Source organism: Leucopleurus acutus, assembly GCF_964270905.1.
Source record: "Leucopleurus acutus genome assembly, chromosome: 4".
NCBI lineage: Eukaryota > Metazoa > Chordata > Mammalia > Artiodactyla > Delphinidae > Leucopleurus > Leucopleurus acutus.
In genome coordinates, this window is record NC_139146.1 from 138,118,009 (window position 1) to 138,141,103 (window position 23,095).

Below are 23,095 nucleotides of genomic sequence, written 5' to 3' on the forward strand. Positions count from 1 at the left end.
TCTGCTCTTGTTTTTCTTCAATTTTAAAAATGGGAAATAGCTGCTTCAGTGGCAAAGTGCATTGTAAAACGCAAGAATTTTCAAAGAATTCAATTGCTCTGCAGCATTTAATTTTCATGTTGATATACTCATCTGAAGCAGGTATAATGCCAATAACTTGTGGCAATAACGAATTCTGAAATTCAAAAGCTTGCTTCTGCTTTCATAGTATAGATTTGTCCTGAAGACAGCAGGCAATCCAATGCAAGCCTGCTTCACCCAGAAGGTGTCTGCAGATTTTTGAGTTTTATTATAATAACCTGAAAATAAGATCACAGGAAATGTATTAGTGACAAATGGATCATCATCTGAAATTGATTACCTAGCATAAAACCACCCCTATAATAAATCTTTCTAAAGAACAATCACCTTTACCTTGAAAAATACACATGTTTATCCTTTCAGGAGAAGACAATGAAATATTTAAGGTATTCTGTGTGCTAGACAAATGATTCCTTCACGTTCCTAATAAGCCTGCTTTAGGTTTTCTAAAAAATACAGCTGGTATTTTACCTTGTTTAGTGATCTTTCCTGCAACAGAAACCAAATTCCTTTTCAACTTGGAGTCGAGCAGGAAGCTAAGGAAAAAAAAAAAATAGAGTTAGCATTTCTTCGTTTTAAGGCTGAACAAAGAAACATGATAAAGTCATAGTTGCCTTTCACAGTCACAGAAAAACAGCTTTGTAGAGGCAACTGGCAAGACAGTTCTCCATCCTTAAAGGAAAGAGTCATTGTAAAGCTCAACTACATCAAAGTCCTTCAGTTCAAATTTTATTTTCTTTTTGAGGGAGAATAGCCTAAGCGTTGGGAATTTGTATTCTTTTCCTCTTATCCAAAATCTTGCTCAAGATCGTCCTCCAGATCTTGTAGAATAATCTTTGTTTAACAAAGATATTTTCATAAACTCCTGGGCTAGGTGGTACCTCACAATTCTGCTACAGTCAAATGAGTCTGTGTGCTGTAGACCCATTAGGTCCATATGTGCTGTAGACCCATTAGGTCTATAGCTCATTGGTGGGCCACAGAATGATCCAGAAACGCAAATACTTCAAGCAGTTCTTAAGGGTGAATGACTTTTATAATTACATATGATTTATTTGAAGCATAAGAGAGCTTAAGGAGTTATTAAAATTTGGTAAACTAAAATGGGTTTGTTATGGGCCCTAATTCTGGATTTTAGCAAGAAATCCAGCTGCCAGATGACCCTGGGTAACAGTGCAAATGTCCTACATCACATACGTAGATAGTTGGAATAGCATGATTTTTTATGAAGAAAAATTTGTGGACAGGACATCAGTGGTGTTGTCTTGAACTGGTCTTGGTTCTCCATTGCTATTGTCTTTCCTTAGTGTTATTTCTGGCTTCTTGTTAGCAATTTACTTTTGGTTAACTTTACAATGTGAAGTAATGCGTATTTATATAACAATATTTTGGCATTACATTTTTTCTTAACACTAGACTTTATGGATTGTATAAATCGTGGTTCAAGTGGGCTCATCATGTTCCTTTTGCTGAAGAAGATGTGTTTATAACTCCTCTAAGATTTATTTGGTCTGTTGAATTCATCCACACTTGGGCCTCGGTGCCTTTTTCCTTTGAGTTCTTTCTTTGCTTTTTTCAGAACAGTTAATTTCTTTAAATTATTGCTCATGGATTTTGCACACAAATGCTTATGTGACCTATTTAGTTCACATTTGTTGGAATGTCTCAAAGCATAGTCAGCATAGAAGGCTTTCATATTCCTTCTTAACAAAGAATTCTTTTTTGCATTTTATAAAAATGAAGAAATATACAACCCACCTTATTGCCAGAGGGTATGTCATATGACACATTTTCATTGTGGGCATTTTCATTACCTAGAAATACAAACTCTGTTACTATCTCTTCACTTGTTCACACATTTAATAATTCCTTTATTTAGCACTTAAAAATATATATGCAAAGAATAGGATATGGGTAAAGAGAAAAAATATTAAAGAGATCCAAAAGGGCATATTTACATAGCACCCTTGACAAGTATGTATTAATTTCTCCTACACATAGGGATTGACTAGAATAGGATACTCAAGGAGTTGCTTCAGCTCAGAAACAATCCATCTTCGAATAGCAAGCTCCACTTGATTATGCCTTTTTCTTCCTTTTCTCTTCCCCATTTACCAGAATCAGGCAATTGCAAAGCACACTTTTTTTTTTAAATAAAAGTTTGTTTCTACTGCTCCACCTTGGCCCATGCTACTTCCTGCTTTTCTCACAGGTTTCTCACTTTCCATCCCAGCCACGTGCCTCTCCATTCCTGCAGTCAGCCCTGTGCTTCAAGGCTGCAGGCAGTGCTTGGAGCTCATGGGACAGCCCCCAGCTGGCCTGCAGCTCCCCTCTACCCTCCCTACCTTCTGCACCCATCCTCCCCCATCACACTGAAGGGAAACCCATCCAGCTATTGCGTGCCATTCCAATTTCATTTGTCCTCTCAACATCTCCCACTTATCAAGCAGTTAGCTCCATTTGCACAAATTATCATCTGTTTTTATAGTAATCTCCACGATAGAATTTTTTTTTTAACATCTTTATTGGAGTATAATTGCTTTACAGTGGTGTGTTAGTTTCTGCTGTATAATAAGTGAATCAGCTATACATATACATATACCCCCATATCCCCTCCCTCTTGCATCTCCCTCCCTCCCTCCCTATACCACCCCTCTAGGTGGACACAAATCACTGAGCTGATAGAATTCTTATCTGCATTTTACAAATGAGGGAACTGGGGCTTAAAGAGTTTAAGCCAAAGGCCACAGCTAGTAAGTTGTGAAGAGCCAGGTCAGAGTTCAAAGCAGGTGCTTCTTTTACTATATCACAACGCCTCTAGCATTGCTATTCTAGAATCATCTCGCATTTATTTTGGATGTCAAGTGGTTTTGCTTACAAATATAAAATCTCTGAGTTTTTACAGTGACCAGCTTAATCACATTAGGTTTACATTAATATAAAAGTTGGTTTACTGTGAGCTTTGTTTTATTCCTAAATCCTTCTATAAACACCAAACACTTACCATTGGGATGGTGCACAATGGTGAGCTTATCTACAAGACAAAAAAAGCACATTCTACTGAGTTTTGCTCAATATTTATCTTAAGGTTGCTTCTTCTTATTGTTTGACTACTTTTGTCCTTGAAGTGACTATGTATTTTCACAACGTGATTTAAAAAATACTAACCTCCAGCCACTAAGTGTGAAACTATGTCTTTTTAAATTTTTGTCTTTTTTCCTTCCGACACTTGTCCCACATTATTATGATTTTAGATATATTTGACATTTAATAAAAGCTTCCTACTCTGCTTTTTTTGTTGTTGTTGATAAATTATTTTTTAAAAAAACAGATCTTTATTGAAGTATAATTGCTTCACAATACTGTGTTAGTTTCTGTTGTACAACAAAGTGAATCAGCCATATGCATACATATATCCCCATATCCCCTCCCTCTTGAGCCTCCCTCCCACCCTCCCTATCCCACCTCTCTAGGTCGTCGCAAAGCATCGAACTGATCTCCCTGTGCTATACAGCAGCTTCCCACTAGCCGTCCATTTTACATTTAGTAGTATATATATGTTCATGCTACTCCTACTCTGCTTTGATATTCTTTTAGCCTGAGCTATTCAAGTATTTTTAAAAATTAACCTTATTCAGAACTACTTACATACAGTACAAGTCACACATTTTTAAGTGTATAGGTTGATGACTCTTGACAAATCTATACAGCATATACCCATCACCCCCATGAGCACAGAAAACATTTCATCTCCACAGAAAACTCCCTTGTGCCCCCTTACCTCAATTCTCACCCACCATTACCCCTGATGGCCCCTGAGCTGATTTCTATCTCTATAGATTTGTTTTATCTAGAAGTCCAGATAAATGGGATCTTACAGCAGGTATTCTTCTGTGTCTGGTATCTTTCACTCAGCATAATATCTGTGAGATGCATTCTGGTTGTGTGTGTGATAGCAGGTATCCCTTTTTACTGCTGAGTAGTATTCCATTGTGTGAATATATCACAATATAATTACCTAATCTCCTATTGGACATTTGGATTGTTTCCACTTTGGCTATTATGAATGAAACTGCTGTGAACTTTCATGAACATGTTTTTGAATGAACATATTTTCCATCTTTTCTTTCTCTTGAATAGCTAGGTTATCTATCAATAGTAAGTGCATATTTAATATTTCTAAAGTCGTCACAACACTTTATACTCCCATCAGCAATGCATGCAGTGCATGTCCAGTTCTTCCACATTCTAATTGCTTAACTTTGACAATATTAAAAAATTGTAGCTATATTTGTTGTGTATTGGTACCTCAGTGTAATTCAATTTACTTTTTCCTGATGATTAATGATGTTGAGCATGTTTTCACATGCTTATTAGCTATTTTTCTTTTTGTGAACTAAGATCTAGGTACTAGATGTGCTCACTGTTGCTGGGCTGTCATTGTTTCTAGGTGCTCTCAGCAGACAGAGCTAAGGAAGTATATATACAACTATATTTCTATATTTATGTGTAACATACATATTGGGTTGGCCAAAACATTCATTCAGGTTTTTCCATATGATCTTATGGAAAGACCTGAACAAACGTTTTGGCCAACCCAGTATTAACAACCATGAGTTGTTATGCTTTTACCTCCAATTCCAATCCAATACTACAAGATTCATTCTGGGCTTCCTTCTTTCCTTAGTTGTAACTCCTTTCTCTGACAATAGGAACCTGGCTCTCATTATCAATAGTGAATTTATTTGTTTACTCAATGCTAGAATATACATAAAGTAGTTTTGAAATTGCTTGACTATACCCCTGTAGAGAAATAAGACCTACTAACTGGAGTATAGAATACAATCTTTATGTACTGTTTTTTTTCTTTTAATTTTAGTCTTAGAATATGCTGTTTTCTAAATTTATTTTTTTTTCTATCCCCCTTTAGTGTGGATATGTTATTTATTTGTAATACTGCTAGGTTCGTTTTCTTCTGCTTATATTCCATCTTGTCCCCTTCTCAGTCCCATCCTAGTTTGTTGAATATGTAAAACATTAACAAAGTTCTAAAAGTCAGACTACAAAGAGATTTACTCACAGAAGTGTAGGGTTTTTCTTTTCTTTCCCCTTTGGAGTCAGGTTTGGTAAGTTTTATTTTTAATTAATTTGCTCTTTTTGTCTGAGTTGTTTAATGTATTGGCAAAAACTTAATTATATCTCGTTAGAATCTTTTTAATGTCTGTAGGATCTGTTGTGATAGCCTAACTCCTGATATATGTAACTCTTGCTTTCTCTTTTTTGCATGATCATTTTTGCCATGGGCTTATCAATTTCATTTACATTTTTAAATAACTAAGTTTTGGTTTTGTTAATTTTCTCCATTATTTCTCTGTTTCATTGATTTTTGATCTTATTATTATTTTTTCCTCTCAGCTGTTTTTGGAGAGTTGCTTTTCATTTTCTAGTTTCCTAAGGTGGAAGCTTAAATCATTGATCTAAAATTTTTTAATCTTTTCTATTTTCACATTTATAGCCATATATTTCCGTGTAAGTACTGTTTTGGTTGCATTCCACAATTTTGTAATGTTGTGTTTTCATTATCATTCAGGTTGAAATATTTCCTTGTGATTTCTTATTTGACCCCATATGGGGGTTATTTTGAAATGTTGTATTTAATTCTTAACTATTTTCAGAGTTTTTTTCTAATTTCTTAATTAAGTTCTAATTTATTTCTGCTGTGGTAAGAGATAAAAGATTTCAAAAGACTGAAATCTTTCAGAGAACATACTCTGAAGATTTCAATCTTTTTAAATTTATTGAAAATTTTCGATAGTCCAGTATGTGTTCTGTCTTGCTGAACTTTCCTTGTACACCTTAAACAAACATGTATTCTGAATTTTTTTTTCATTTTAACATCTTTATTGGAGTATAATTGCTTTACAATGGTACGTTTGTTTCAGCTTCACAACAAAATGAATCAGTTATATATACACATATGTTCCCATATCTCTTCCCGCTTGCGTCTCCCTCCCTCCCACCCTCCCAATGCCACCCCTCCAGGCGGTCACAAAGCACCAAGCTGATCTCCCTGTGCTATGCGGCTGCTTCCCACTAGCTATCTACCTTACGTTTGGTAGTGTATATATGTCCATGCCTCTCTCTCGCTTTGTCACCGTTTACCCTTCCCCCTACCCATAGCCTCAAGTCCATTCTCTAGTAAGTCTGTGTCTTTATTCCTGTTTCACCCCTAGGTTCTTCATGACATTTTTTTTTTCTTAAATTCCATATATATGTGTTAGCATACGGTATTTGTCTCTCTCCTTCTGACTTACTTCACTCTGTATGACAGACTCTAGGTCTATCCACCTCATTACAAATAGCTCAATTTCGTCTCTTTTTATGGCTGAGTAATATTCCATTGTATATATGTGCCACATCTTCTTTATCCATTCATCCGATGATGGACACTTAGGTTGTTTCCATCTCTGGGCTATTGTAAATAGAGCTGCAATGAACATTTTGGTACATGACTCTTTTTGAATTATGGTTTTCTCAGGGTATATGCCCAGTAGTGGGATTGCTGGGTCATATGGTAGTTCTATTTGTAGTTTTTTAAGGAACCTCCATACTGTTCTCCACAGTGGCTGTATCAATTTACATTCCCACCAACAGTGTAAGAGGGTTCCCTTTTCTCCACACCCTCTCCAGCACTTATTGTTTCTAAATTTTTTGATGATGGCCATTCTGACTGGTGTGAGATGATATCTCATTGTAGTTTTGATTTGCATTTCTCTAATGATTAGTGGTGTTGAGCATTCTTTCATGTGTTTGTTGGCAATCTGTATATCTTCTTTGGGTCTATTTAGGTCTTCTGCCCATTTTTGGATTGGGTTGTTTGTTTTTTTGTTATTAAGCTGCATGAGCTGCTTATAAATTTTGGAGATTAATCCTTTGTCAGTTGCTTCATTTGCAAATATTTTCTGCTGAAAGATCAGCTGTTAACCTTATGGGGATTCCCTTGTGTGTTATTTGTTGTTTTTCCCTTGCTGCTTTTAATATGTTTTCTTTGTATTTAATTTTTGACAGTTTGATTAATATGTGTCTTGGCGTATTTCTCCTTGGATTTATCCTCTATGGGACTCTCTGTGCTTCCTGGACTTGATTAACTCTTTCCTTTCCCATATTAGGGACGTTTTCAACTATAATCTCTTCAAATATTTTCTCAGTCCCTTTCTTTTTCTCTTCTTCTTCTGGAACCCCTATCATTCGAATGTTGGTGCGTTTAATGTTGTCCCAGAGGTCTCTGAGACTGTCCTCAGTTCTTTTCATTCTTTTTTCTTTATTCTGCTCTGCCGTAGTTATTTCCACTATTTTATCTTCCAGGTCACTTATCCGTTCTCCTGCCTCAGTTATTCTGCTATTGATCCCATGTAGAGTACTTTTAATTTCATTTATTGTGTTGTTCATCATTGTTTGTTTCATCTTTAGTTCTTCTAGGTCCTTGTTAACTGTTTCTTGTATTTTGTCTATTTCCAAGATTTTGGATCATCTTTACTATCATTATTCTGAATTCTTTTTCAGGCAGACTGCCTATTTCCTCTTCATTTGTTAGGTCTGGTGGGTTTTTATCTTGCTCCTTCATATGCTGTGTGTTTTTCTGTCTTTTCATTTTGCTTATCTTACTGTGTTTGGGGTCTCCTTTTTGCAGGCTGCAGGTTCGTAGTTCCTGTTGTTTTTGGTGTCTGTCCCCAGTGGCTAAGGTTGGTTCAGTGGGTTGTGTAGGCTTCCTGGTGGAGGGTACTAGTGCCTGTGTTCTGGTGGATGAGGCTGGATCTTGTCTTTCTGGTGGGCAGGTCCACGTCTGGTGGTGTGTTTTGGGGTGTCTGTAGACTTATTATGATTTTGGGCAGCCTCTCTGCTAATGGGTGGGGTTGTGTTCCTGTCTTGCTAGTTGTTTGGCATAGGATGTCCAGCACTGTAGCTTGCTGGACGTTGAGTGCAGCTGGGTGCTGGTGTTGAGATGGAGATCTCTGGGAGATTTTCGCCGTTTGATATTATGTGCAGCTGGGAGGCCTCTTGTGGACCAGTGTCCTGAAGTTGGCTCTCCCACCTCAGAGGCACAGCACTAACTCCTGGCTGCTGCACCAAGAGCCTTTCATCCACACCGCTCCTTAATTTGGGATGATTGGTTGTCTATTCAGGTATTCCACAGATGCAGGGTACATCAAGTTGATTGTGGAGCTTTAATCCGCTGCTCCTGAGGCTGCTGGGAGAGATTTCTCTTTCTTTTCTTTGTTCTCACAGTTCCCAGGGGCTCAGCTTTGGATTTGGCCCCGCCTGTGCGTGTAGGTCGCCGGAGGGCGTCTGTTCTTTGCTCAGACAGGACGGGGTTAAAGGAGCCGCTGATTCGGAGGTTCTGGCTCACTCAGGCCGGGGGGGGGGGTAGGGAGGGGCACGGAGTGCGGGGTGGGCCTGCGCAGCAGAGGCCGGCGTGACGTTGCTAGCCTGAGGCATCCCGGGGGAGTTGTCCCTGGATCCCGGGAACCTGGCAGTGGCGGGCTGCACAGGCTCCCCGGAAGGCGGTGTGGATAGTGACCTGTGTTCGCACACAGGCTTCTTGGTGGCGGCAGCAGCGGCCTTAGCATCTCATGTCCGTCTCTGGGCTCCACACTTTTAGCCATGGCTCGCGCCCGTCTCTGGAGCTCTCTTAAGCAGCGCTCTTAATAGAACTTCACTTTCTAATGTATTTAGAACTGTTTCTCAGTAGATTTCCATGTTACAAACCGGAAATATAAATCCTATGTTTGGATTTTCCTAGGTCCATCATCACCTTATCTCCGACTCTTTTTTTGATGCCCTGTTCTGTAAAGTCAGTTAGGTCAAGTCTGTTGACAGTGTTGTTTAGATCTTCTATATTGTTACTGATTTTTTTCTATTTCTTCTATCAATTACTAAGAAATAGGTGAAAACATCTCTGAGTACTATCAAATTTTGCTTCATGAGTTTTGAGAAAACTCATAAATACATACACAGTTTAAGGTACACAAATATTTAGGATTTTTGTATCTTCCTAGTGAACTGCCCTTTTGTCAGTTTGTAATTTCCTCTTTTGTCTCTTGTAATACTCTTTGTATTGAAATTCATCTTGCCTTGTATTGATATAGCCATGCCAGCTTTCTTATGCTTACTATTGGCATGGTAGATCTTTTACCATCTTTACTTTTAACCTATCTGTGTCTTAGATTTAAAATGCATGGCCTTTAGATAGCACAAAGTTGGGTATTACTTTTTTATCAGGCTGGAAAATGTCTACCTTTTAAATGATACTTTTAATCTATTTACATTTAACACAATTATTGATATGACTCAGTTTAATACTAACATCTTGTTCTTGGTTATTTACTAATCCATTTTGTTTGTTTTTGCTACTTTCCTGCTTTACTTTTTGGCGAATCAAATAGCTTTTTAGTGTTACATTTTATTTCCTCTGTTAGTTTCTTCATCTATCTATCTATCTATCTATCTATCTATCTATCTATCTATCTATCTATCTATCATCTGTCTACTTTATAACTAAGATATGTACCATTAACTTACAGTCTATTGAGAGACAATAGTGTATTTCTTCATGCTTCATGTCTTATACTTGACACTTCATCTTTCTTACCTTAATCTTTCCTCTTCTTTATAACTGATTCTTTATATTCCATACTTGGAACTACATGTTACAAAAATTTTGCAACCATATAATTCCACTTATCTGCACCCTCTGTATTTGCATAATTGTTTTCACATCTTTTCCTTCTTCATATGCTATAATCCCTAATTTAAGTGCTACTATTTTGCTTTAAACAGTTGTTTTTGAAATAATTTATGAGAAAAAAAAACATAATATTTTATTTCTATCTGCTTGGTAAAATTTTCAGTGTTCTTTATTCCTTAGTGCGGAACTGAGTTTTTGTTTGTTAATAACCCCTTCACCTTGTATGACATTCTTTAGCATTTCTTACATTGCAGTTTTGCTGTCTATGAATTCTCTGATTTCGATTATCTGAAAATGTCTCTATTTCAACAAATTTTTGAAGGTTATTTTCCCTGGATATACAATTCTAAGTGGTCATTTGTTTTTCTCTTAGCACTTTAGAGATATTACTGCACTGTCTTTAGTCCTCCATGTTTGTGATAAGCAATTAGTGAATATGGAATATGCTTATACTTTTCCCTCTATATGTAGAGTGTCTTTTTTCTCTGGCTGCTTTCAAGAATTTCTCTTTATCTTGACTTGAAGTAGTTTGACTACAAGTTGCCCAGATGTAGTTTTCTTAACAGTTATGCTAATTGGAATTTTTTGAAGTTCTTGGAACAGTATGGAGGTAGTTTACATTAAATTTGGAAAGTATTTGACCACTATTCCTTTTAAAATGTTTTGGCCCAAACTCATTCTTTTTTCCTCTGGGATTCTGATTACATGTATGCTAGACTGTCTTAAATTGTACTACATGTCTCTTAGGCTCCATTTATTTTAAAGTCTTTTTATCTCCCTGTTCATCATATTGGATAATTTCTGTTGATCTGTCTTCAAGTTCATTAACTCTTACTTTTGCTATATCCAATCTGCTGATAAGCTCTTCTGATAAATTTTTCATTTTTCTTATCGTAATTTTAATTTCTACAAATTTCCATTTGGTTCTTTTATATAGCTTCAGTTTTCCTGCTGAGATTTCATATTTATATACTCCTTAAAACCATATTTTTCCTTAAGTTAAATATGTTCATAATTTAAAGTTTTGTCTGCTAAGGTCAATAACAGGATCATTTCAGGTTCAGTTTTTATTGATGGCTTTCTTTTTTCTTTTCTATGAATTACATTTTTCTTTTTATTTATACCTCTTCTTTTATTAAAAAAAGCCCTGGACACTGGACTTTAAAGATAATCTGTTGTATATTCTGGATTCTGTAATATTCCTTCGATGAGTGTAGGTTCTTGTTTCAGCAGGCAGTTTGATTGCTGGCATGAACTTGTGGTAAGCTTGGTTTTCTGCTTTTTTTCAGTGTTGACCTATAGTTAGCCCAAGGGGTTTTCTCAGTAGGACTAAGCCTGCAAACTCTGTCTTCTGTGGGGCTCCTGTAGGGGCTTGGTTTTAAGCTTTGCTGGGGCATGTCTAGAGTAGGTCTTACTCCAGGTCATAGTCCTTACTCGTTATGCCTCTCGGGTGTCACAGCAGGGTGCCAGGTGTTTTAACCGAGTGTTGAGGAGACCTTCCCACCCTGGCGGGGCAGAACTCAAACATCCTCAGTTTGGCTTTTTCCTGGCTCTGCTCAATCTCCAGTGTCTCTGTTCTGCCTTCGAAGTGCTAAAAGCAGTTATCTTGTATGCCTTGAGTGGTCTTGCCCTGCACATGTACAGCTCATCTCTCAGCCACAGACTTTTGGAGTCCCTCACTCCCTCTGAGGTTACCTCTCTACGCAGCTACCTCCTCTTCAATGACCCACCATACACATCCCAGGAGCTCTGGCTGCCATGAATTCTGGTCTTTGCACCCCTCAGTTTGACAGGACTGCTTGCTTGCTTTGCAGAGATTGTAGCCAGAAAATCAGTCTCCTGGGCAATCATGAGAGATATCTCATACATATTGTTTTTCTCTGAGATTATAGTCTTAGGCTGCCTATTGTCTACTCCCTGAAATCAGTTGCCTCATTTTTCTGCCCAGTATTTGTATTCTTACAGTGGGAGGATTTGTCTGATACTACTTATTCCATTATGGCTGGAAGGGGGACTAGTTAATTCCTAATGATTAAGAGTATTAATGGGCTTCCCTGGTGGCGCAGTGGTTGAGAGTCTGCCTGCTGATGCAGGGGACGCGGGTTCGTGCCCTGGTCCGGGAGGATTCCACGTGCCGCGGAGCGGCTGGGCCCGTGAGCCATGGCCGCTGAGCCTGCGCGGCCGGAGCCTGTGCTCCGCAACGGGAGAGGCCGCAGCAGTGGGAGGCCCGCGTACCGCAAAAAAAAACAAAAACAAAAAGAGTATTAACTTTGGATTCCAATAGACGTAGGTTGTAGTCTCTAATCTGTGTGTTTAGGGGCTTCTTAGTTTCTCAGATTCTCAGTTTCCTTATTTATAAATTGGGACTAATGCCTATCTCAAAGGGTTGTTAATAAGATAATATTAAGTGTATAGCAGATAGCTAATAAATATTAGCTACTACTACTACTTAATGTTTCTTAGTAAAATTATTTATATTGTTTGTAATTTTATACATTGTTAAAAGTTTTCTCTTATTCCACATTACAATGGAGGTCTGTAGAACTCAGTTATTTGTAAATTAGTCTTGTGTTTATGACTTTATTTTAGAAAGTATATTTCTGTTTTAGAAAACATTTCTAAGAGAGCTTAAAGAATTCTCTATGGAAAAGTAGATAACAACCCAATAATGTAAAAAAGAAAACGAATTTTAACATGGTGAATTTCAGCATGAAGCACTAGCTAAAAGCTATGCAATATTATTGAAAATGGAAGAGATGGAAGCTTTCAAGCTTTGCTAGTGGTTGTTAGTTTTTAATTATTTGTGCAGGGGTAGGGACTTGGGGACAGAGTGATCAGAGAGTGACAACGTAATTTATTTTCAATTTTGGAATGTGTTGTTTATCTTTGGAGAAGATTTACCGTCTTAATAATGTTTGGTTTGTGTTAACATTCAAATAAATGCTTTTCCCCCCTGGGAGCAACTGTTAATTATTAGCAAGGAGAATCTGCGTTGCAAAGAAGCATGATAGCTTCAGGACAAGGCAACACGAAATTTATAATTTAAAATGATCCACATGTGGACAGTTGTGAGAATTGACTATACTGAGAATATTCTACCTTATTAAAAAAAAGTGTGACTCCTTAATAATTTAATACCCTATATAATGACACACACACACACACACACACACACAAACAGAAAAACACCAAACAACTGGAGCAGAATTATCTTATTTGCAACTTACATAGAAATCAAAGGAAAGGAAGTAATTAGCACGTATTGAAGGTCCATTATGGGCCAGAGAAGGTGAAAAGTATTTTATCTGTTAACTTGGACAACCACTTCCAGATACATGTATAATCATTCCTGTTTCGCAGACAAGGACCCTGAATACCAAGGATTAAGACACTGTCCAGTTTAGGCAGCTGGGAAGTGATAGAGTATAGATTTGAACTCCAGCCTGTTTGACTCCACTGTCCTTGCATTTTCCACTCTATTATTTTTGAATAGCAGGCAAATTTTACTTACTGTAGACATTTTCTTCTTCTGGCCTTTTCCCAATAATGCAATCTCGTAGTTGGCGTAGTTTTTTCTTAATGAGGGAACAACCAGGAAACAGAAATCAAATTTCACAAATTTGTCATGGATTAAGATGAAAACTTTAACTACTATCACCAGTACCACCACTACTACTTAGTGTTAATTTGGTACTTACAGTGTCCCAATCACCGTCCTTGATACTTTACATGTATTATTTTACTTAATCCTCACAACTTCATGAAGTGGATAAAAAACATCATCATCTCATTTTACAGATATGGAATCTGAGCTACAGAGAGGTTAAGTAACTTTCCCAAATCACACAGTTATAATTGTTAGAATCAGGGTAGAAACCCAGAGCCTAATTCTTTTGGGAGCTGTTTTCCCAATCGAACACCTGAGGCATCTACATTGGCTATTTGGTGTCCAAAAGCAGGAGGCCGACACAGTGATGGTCTGCTGCTGTCTGAGCCGATCTCCAGCCTCTGCAGGGTACGTGCCTTACTAGAAATTCCTTCTAAGAGCCAGGGACATGGTAGCAAATGATACACAAACTGGATTCCCTTCTTAACTCACCTGTGACCTTTCTTTGCTTTCCAAATATTCTACATTGAACATCTATTCACTATTTAACTGAAAGGTAAAGCAAGCTAACATTCAAAATATCTGCTTTTAGAAGAGAATCTAGAGTAGCACTTTTCCTAAGGTTGCCCCTGAAGCCTAGAAACCATTTTTCCTAGAGTTGTTTTCATTGCCTTAAAGATCCCTTCCTATAAGTGGAGCAAGGGACTCACTGATTGTGAGCAGGAGTGAGGAGAGCTAAAGGCAAGGTTTTCTCAGCCATCTCACCTTTGACTCCAGGGATTCTACATGGGTCTTCATTATTCTAGAAACTCTTCCACTATTAACTCTGTATTTGTGCCATTTTTTCTCCTATTTTCCTAGGATAATAACTCTGTCAAGAATAATATAACTTCACAGCTACCTCTGAGAGATTCATTCTCAGGATACAAATGAACATTTTTGTAAACTACAAGAGTAATATTGAAAAGTATATGGGGATGAGTGTGTGTTGGGAAAACAGGGAGAACATTCATTTTTTGTTCTGACTTTTGTTCAGGCCCTTATGTTAAGGACTGACTAAAAAAACACAGGGAAAAAGCTCTTTGACATTGGTCTTGGCAATGATGTTTTGAATATGACTGAAAAAGCACACGCACCAGAAGCAAAAATAAACAACTGGGACTACATCAGACTAAAAAGCTTCTGCATGGCGAAAGAGACAATCAACAAAATGAAAAGGCACACTATGGACTGAGGGAAAATATTTGCAAATCATGTATCTGAGAAGGAGTTAATATCCAAAATATATAAAGAACTCACACAACTCAGTAGCAAAACACCCCATATAATCTGATTAAAAAATGGGCAGAGGAACTGAATAGACATCTCTCAAAGAAGACATAAAAATGGCCAACAGATACATGAAAAAATTCTCAACATCACTAATCAACAGGGAAATGCAAATCAAAGCCAGAGTAGGATCTTACCTCAGAACTGTTAGAATGATTATCATCAAAAGGACACGAGGTAAGAGATAAGGTTATGGAGAAGAGGGAAGCCTTGTGCAGCATTGGTGGAAATGTAAATTGGTACAGCCATTATGAAAATAAGTATGGAGGTTCCTCAAAACATTAAAAATAGTACCACCATATGAGTCAGCAATCCTACTTCTGGGTATTTATCCAAAGGAAATGAAATCAGGATTTCAAAGAAATAGCTGCATTTCCATGTTCACTGCAATAGCCAAGATATGGAAACCACGTAAGTGTCTATCAACAGATGAATGGATAAAGAAGATGTGTTATATATGTATATATATATGTGTGTGTGTATATGTGTGTATACACACACACACACACACACACACACACACACACAATGGAATATTATTCAGCAGGGAGAAAGAAGGAAATCCTACCATTTGCGGCAACATGGATGGACCTTGAGGGCATTATGTTAAGTGAAATAAGTCATATAGAGAAAGATAAATACTGTGTGATCTCACATATGTGAACTCTAAAAAAGCCAAATTCATAGAAACAGAGTTGAATGATGGTTATCAGGGGCTGAGGAGTGGATGAAATGGGGAGATGTTGATGTTGGTCAAAGGGTACCAACTTCCAGTTATAAAATAAAAAGGTTCTGGGGATCTAATGTACAGCAGGATGATTATATTTAACAGTACTGTATTATATATATATTATATTTAGCAACCTGACAGTTGCTAAGAGAGTTAGCATTATATGTTCTTGTCACACAAAAATGGTAATTTTGTGACATCATGGAGGTGTTAGCTAATGCTGTGGTGGTCATCATTTTGCAATATATCACATCAACCCGTTATACACTTTAAATTTAGACAAAGTCAATGATATCTCAATAAATTTGGGAAAGAAATGGAAAAGAACTGACTGATTCCTCCCAAAGTCCTCAGTCAGAGTCACAAACTTTGGACTCTGATGGAAAGTAATCTTAGTGTTTGTTCTTGTATTTACAGGTTAAATTTTGTTTTGTTTTGCTTACTGTATTCATTATCCCATTATCCCTATATATTAGATAAGCCACATTGGTCTCAGAGTAGTTGAGTATAGACCACCTTAAGTTCTTCCTAAAACAGTATTGAATATAAATACACAAATAACATGTAAACAACCAAGGGTTTAATAAAGCAACTAGTGAAACCTTACCAAGAAGGTATTTAGGTTGGATCACTTTAAATTGTAAACTTTATTATTGAAGGGTCTAAGAAGGATGAAGTACAATTGACTTAACAAAACGTATATAACTTATTTTCTAGCATTGCTAGGAAAGTGACTTGTAAGTCTGCACTTAGGCACATCTTAACCCATTTCGGCATAAGAAGGATGCTTGATGGTGATGGCAATGGTGTGGATTGAAAGCAATACTGTAGTTCTGACCATGAACAACAATCCGTTACAGAACTCTACAATCAGCACTCTTAGCATTTGTTTGGCAAAAGAACTGCCCTTGCTTAACACTGCAAAATCTTGACCAGGTCCAGTCACCTAACCACAACAAGAGCTATCCATGGAGACAGGTGATTTCTGACAAGGCTTGTGACCTCAGATGTATTGGAAAAGTCCCTTGCCTAAACTATATCCTGTTTATATGCCATATTGCTTGAATCACCATTGTGATTCATTTCCCTGTTGTTTAAAAATGTTTTCTTAAGCATTATTTTTAAATAAAAATGATCCTTGGGAAAGGTAGCATATTATGCTATTAATGATTATTTATACTCAGGCCTAATGTAGCTAAGGAAATGTGTTTGTCAAACAGCTGCCTGAGAACTGGCTTTTAAGGTACTGGGGTTTTATATGATGAGAAGAAAAAAAACTGGTAAAACATTTTGGGAGTGGGAAGGCCTACTGGATACCTAGAATATGGTCCTGGCACCCTCACTGAGGAATGTCATGGGGTGTATATTATATTACACAGAGTATATTATGTTTTCATTCTCCTCTTAGAACCACCTAGGATGTAAATTATGTTTAAAGAAGACAAGCTTATCTGAAGTTAATACTCTTGGCATAATTTCTCTGTAAATCCTGACCGATATATATATATTCATATATATGCAAATCCTGATATATATATTTATGTACGTCCATATTTATATACATGCAAATCCTGATACATATGTATATATATATTTATTTTTCCAAAGGTTAAGGAGAAGAGAAAACTTATTAAATATTACTTAGGACTATTGTCTGATATGATTTCAATCATTTTCTTGTTCCCTTTAAGTCTGGTCTACATAATACATTCTTCAGAATTCTGAGCACGTTAGGGTAAAGATGTTTCACCGTAATTTCAGCAATGAGATTCATAAAATATGCACTGTACTAAGGACAGCCTTATAAGTTGATTAGGTATTAGCTCTGATATACATAGTCTCAGCATTGAGTTCACTGATGGTTTGTAAACATGAAATCTGGGTATTGTCGAGCTTCTAATTGGTAGTTTAAAACCTCTTTTTTGTGTGTGGCTAGTTAAAAACAAAAGAACAGTTACCTGTATTTCTTGTTAAGAGAAAGAGGCTTACAAAGATGCTGGAGCTCTGCACCTGAGGGAATGCTCCAGAAGGGACTGGGATCTGTATTACCTGCTGAATTATTTCCAGGCCAGTCTTCCCCATCTGCCAGTGTTTAAATTTCTCCAGGGCTTCGTCCACAGAGAGTTTCCCATTCTTGACTTTCTCTTGCAGGAGGATGAGTTCCTCCTGCCCAGCAGCAAGGCAGCCCCTTATGGTGGAAAAGCCTTGACTCTCCATCCGAGATCTGTCTACAATATGAGGGAAGGGTGTTTTAATGAGAAGTCTGCATATGACAACTGGAAAAAAAAAAAAAAGCACTCTAAAAAATAAGCAGTTTGAGTTTCTTGTTCTAGCTAGTCTGTAAGCAGTTACAGAATAAATCAGTACAAATTTTTAAATGAGCTTCTTTCTAAGGATGGTCATGCCTCAGACCTAGTGTTGTGGGTGAAAAGACTATGTCTCATCACTGAAAAACATAAAGGGATGAGGAGAGAAATAACAGCAAAAGTTCTGCACTAGGCTGGTGGTGGGCAGTGCCAATGTCATGTTCTTTTGTGAGGATTACTTTTCGTTAGGTCCACAAAATACTTAGCATAGGGCCTGCTGCATAGCAAGCTAAATAAGAAAGAGTTAACACTATCATTACTAATACATATTTATGGAATAAATACAATCTCTCCAGCTTTGGGAAAGAAGATCTCAACCAACATCCAAATGTCATAAGAGGTGCAGGATCATTTGAGAATTTATTCCTGAAATTTAAAATAAATAATTGCTGGTCCTTTTGTCGTGACCTGCTTCCTTTTCAGAAGAGTTTATTTTGGAACATGCTATGTATTATTTGCTCGGCACGATGAGAACATTCGATGGTCTGATGTCTCTTGTGTGGCTGCTAATGCCACACCAGACACTGGCCTGAGGAACAGTGAGAGCAAATTGCAGACCACGGGGGAGTCAGTGTTCTGATGGTGCTTAAAGACATAAATGAAGCTGTATGCTTTTAGGGACTCTCTGTACTCTCCAGGCTGCCCCAGTCTCTGTTCCTCCCTATAAATCTCTGGATGACTTCACACTTGTACTGCCTGCCTGGCTGCAGAACTCATTGGAGTTCTCATTTACATATTTCTCCTAAGTCCAACATACTTATTGCATTATCTCAGCAGGGACTGGATGACTCAGCAGCAGCACAGGTCGTATGCACTATCAAATCCAAATATGCCCAGAGTCTAGAAGGAGAGAAGAGGTAGTCCCGCCAAGCTGTAGGCAAGTTGGTAGTAAATTGGGCCTATTGCTGGAGAAATTGCTCATTACTGGGAACTCTTTTTCAAGAAAGAAGTAGATCAATTAGACTGTATCTAGACCTGATTGATGGGATTTGTGAAATGGGGAGGGCATTCAAATTCTATATAAAGATTCATTGATAGGATTGGTTAGTCTGGAAATGAGAAGTTCAAGTACTTGATGGCAGTTTTAAGTATTTGATGGGAACTTGAGCCTCGGGGCAGTCTTGGAATGACCTCGCATGTCCCTTTCAGTTTTGAGATTCCAGCAGTGAATCTCGGAACAGGGGCGCGGAGAGGATTCTTTTTTTGTAAAGGCTCACATGCACATAAAACTGCTCCATGGCCAATCATTCTGATCCCCACGGGGGCTTTCTTGGCTTGTCTTTTCACTTCAGAAGTCCTATATCCCCAGAACTAACAAGATGTCAACAGATTCTATACTCTTAAATCTTTTCCTTCAGGGATGACAGGACATGAAATCCCACGAGAATTGGAGAAGCAAAAGTCAGCCAGAGGGCTCAGCGGTTCAGCAGCCAAAAGCACAGGTAACAATTGAGACCTTGCTTCTTGTACCACTTGCTTTTTATAGGTCTCCACAGTCCAATTCAATTCGTAAGATGCTGTTTGCAGTAGAATTCCATGTGCCATTCCTGCCAGAGTGTGGAGGTTTAGCATCGTCATTTAACAGCTATGCCATTTAACTAGCACCTCACTTCTGTCATCCCTTTGCCTAAGTGTGAATCCATTTTTATCGCAAATACCCATGCAGCTGGATTTTCTGCTTTTATAGAAGTTATGTCAAGCCAAGCCTTCCCAGAAAATGGTACCAACTTCAGTTTTGCTATATGTGCACGTTTAGCTGAATTAAAAAAAACACATTGAATTCTTTTAATAATATTCATTTCAATTACCCCTTCATATTTCAAATTTTAGCTACGAAAATATAAGTAAGATGACTTTTTGGGGGGAGGCAGGATTCAGTTTTGCATGGTTGTGCAGAGACAACAAAAGAACAAAATTCAGGAGTGGCAGAAGTTGTAGACAGATTGAGTCCCGAAAGTGAGTTGTTTACAGCTAGACTAATTTTACATACATCTGCTTTTTCTTCTTTTTTTTTCCCCCCACACTAAAAACATTAAAACCAATTGTCTTGATAAATTACTATTAGGCATGACAAGCTGCAAAGAAAAATGATTAGGCTTTTTACCCCCTTTCTTTCTAAGGGCAGACTAATCAAACCAAAACATGCAACCTGTAATTTTTGGAAGGCTGTGCAAAATTTCTTTATTGCGTTTAGATGACTATTTTATGGGGGGTGGAAGGGTTTTTCCTTGCTCCTCAAATTGTATTTATTATTAGTTTATTCTCATAAGAGTTAGTATGAGTTTAACATAATTTTCATTGAAAAGCATTTGTCATACTGCTATTTGCCCACATGGCAGACTTGTTCTCTTATCGTAAAAGCTTCAAGACAAACTACAGTTTCTAAAGTTTTAGTTCCTTTCAGATCAATTCTTCTTTACAAGATTTTCCATTTGATCAAGTCTTGGTCAAATTAACATCAAGCAACCCGTCTGGTGGACATACGAACCTAGAGATTAGGTGAGAAAGCAAATTGAGCTTTTCATAAAAGTTCTTTCTACTACCAAGTGACTGGCTAGAAGAACATTTTTCCTGAAAAACTGAAAGTCAACAACTTGATTGGCCAACACCAAAGAACTTAAAATGTGAAATATTTACTTAGTAAATATTAGGTAGTCATTGAAATAATAATAATTTAAAAGACCAAGTGCAACGGAGAGTGTGCTTATTATACAAGGACAAGTACAAAAGCAGGATGCAAAATTGTATATATAGTAAAATTTTAACCATAAAAATGTTGTGCATATAATAAAGCAGGCAGGGACAGTTTTAAAGATGATACAGGTCATTCTATTGTGATGGTATCAGAAGTGATTACCTTTTTCTAATTTCCAACTTTCTGAAATAATACTTTATTGCTTTTACAATAAGAAATTTCTCCCACTTCGTGAATAGGTTTATCCATGGAATACACCCTTCCAAGCTATGCCAGATATACTATACCATGCCATACCATACTGTACTATCTTACCAAATTATTTTGTGAGCAGCTGGAACAAACTTGAAAGTAATAGGACTTAAAAAAAAAATCAGTGACCAAGGTTTAAATCTGAAGTTACTTTTTTGTTCCGTATCTAAGAAATTGGCAGCAAACGAGCTTAGGGTCACATGAGCAAATTAGGAGATGTAGTGTTGATGTATTTGTAACTTCCAAGGAAAGTATCCACATCTCCTGAACCTACAGCTGCTATTGACGGGTTCTCTCCTTGACTAAACTTTAGTCAGGCTCCTGAGTCCTTTTCCTAACTAGGGCTCACCTTTCGTACTTCCATGTCTGTCTTTGCATTGCTCAGTTTTCATAAGAATCCTGCTGTTGCTTTAGCCAAAATTCCCCACCCTTGATATCGGATCACCTTCAATGTCTGTTTGGGTTCTTTTATCTTCCATCATCCCCCTGATGTGATCTGATCACTTGGCCTGCCTGGAGTAAGAATCCTGTTCAGTCAGTTTAGGGGGAATCTCCCTCACCCCTGGTGTTCTTAGTAATTTCCCATCCACTTCTCACCCCTCCCACACACTCTGCTCCTGGGTTATAAATTCGCATTCTTCCCTGTGGCATTCAGAGTTGAGACCACTCTCTCCCATACTGTAAAATCCCGTAGCGGCAATCCCTATATTGTTGTATATAATCCCCTGAATAAAGTTGGCCTTACTGTGTGACAAGTGGCAGGATAATTTTTTCATTAACAATATATTCTTTGCCACTTCACTTTAATTGTAAATTCAGAAGGTGAGTCCCCATGCCCTGCCCCACCACCATTTAGAAAACACAGACGTGTACTAAAAAAGAAAAGGACTATCACTCACTACTACACTCTTCAGAAATGTGGAGTATTAACATTTTGATGTTTCTCCTTTCTAAGTGTACATTGCTTTCTTTTCTTCTCTTTCTTTTTCTGAACTAGGTTTATACTGGTATGTTTCCAGCTCTTTTCTCTTATTCCTATAGCCTAAGAATGTTTCCATGCCATTAAATATTCTTTGAAACATGAGTTTTAGTGGCTGTATTATATTCTGAAATTTGTATATTCAATCAAGTATTTAACCATTTTCCTACTGTTGGCTATTTTGTTGTTTCCAGTTTTTCCCACAGTTATGTACTATTGGTGCTTAAAAGTCTTTAACATAAATCATTGGCTGTATTGCTATTTATTTTCTTAGGATAGACTCCTGAAAGTCTAATTTTTGAGTATGTACACTTTTAAAGCTGTTGATGATACTTAGTGATCAACTCCTTTCCTGGAAATGTGTTGTTAAATACCTCTCACCAGTTGGATAAGGGAATGACTGATTTGATGCACTTTTGATAATATTTTGCATTATTCAAGTTAAAAAAAAAAGCACAAAAACTTATAGTAATTTGATAACCTAAACCATTCTTTCACTGTTAAGTGATTCTTATGTCAATGTAATGCTAAATACTGTAGCTTTAAGCACTGCATATGTACTAGACCTTAATACACATGGCAAGTGGTGCTGACTTAATCTCTTTATTTTCCTAAATAGTTGAGTTGGAAATAACTCAGTGACAAAACTTGTCCTGGGTTACCTTTTGAGTTAAAACTTAATACAAATATTCCTTAGTTATTGGTCTAGTAATATTTTAAAAATTCCTTTCATCACCTGACATAATTTTTTTAATAAGCTGACTTTGTTTTATTAACACACTCTATTATTTAGCGTAGTTTTAGCTTCATAGTCAAACTGAGTAGCAGGTACAGAGATCTACTATATACCTCCAGTCCCACATATGAGTAGCCTCCCCCATTATCAACACTGCTCACCAGAGGGGTACATTTGTTACAGCTGATGAGCTTACACTGACACATCATTATCACCTGACATAATTTTGTTAATTAGTGTTTTTCTTTGAAAAGTCACATATATATAATTAAAATTTTATTGTAGTTGATTTACAATGTTGTGTTAGTTTCAGGTATACAGCTGAGTGATTCATTTATACATATACATAAATTCATTCTTTTTTGGATTCTTTTCTCATATAGGTTATCACAGAATATTGAGTAAAGTTCCCTGTGCTATACGGTAGGTCCTTGTTGGTTATGAATCATATATATTAGTGTGTGTATGTTAATCTTAAGCTCCTGATTTATCCCTCCCCCCACCACGTTTCCCCTTAAGTGAGACCATAAGTTTGTTTTTAATATCTGTAAGTCTGTTTGTGTTTTGTAAGTAAG

General features: G+C 37.2%; 1 protein-coding gene across 1 annotated transcript in view; it reads right to left on the minus strand.

The window, feature by feature from the left end:
* Positions 1–255: 255 nt before the first annotated feature.
* Positions 256–23,095, minus strand: part of BANK1 (B cell scaffold protein with ankyrin repeats 1) — a 271,583-nt gene continuing 248,743 nt past the window's right edge. Inside the window, exons 11-16 of the mRNA XM_082837839.1 lie at positions 17,542–17,720; positions 13,338–13,401; positions 3,086–3,115; positions 1,840–1,895; positions 553–617; positions 256–299 (exon numbers count right to left, since the gene is read on the minus strand). Coding sequence (XP_082693965.1) covers positions 558–617; positions 1,840–1,895; positions 3,086–3,115; positions 13,338–13,401; positions 17,542–17,720 — 389 coding nt within the window. The 3' untranslated portion in view covers positions 256–299; positions 553–557. The remainder of the gene's footprint in view (positions 300–552; positions 618–1,839; positions 1,896–3,085; positions 3,116–13,337; positions 13,402–17,541; positions 17,721–23,095) is intronic.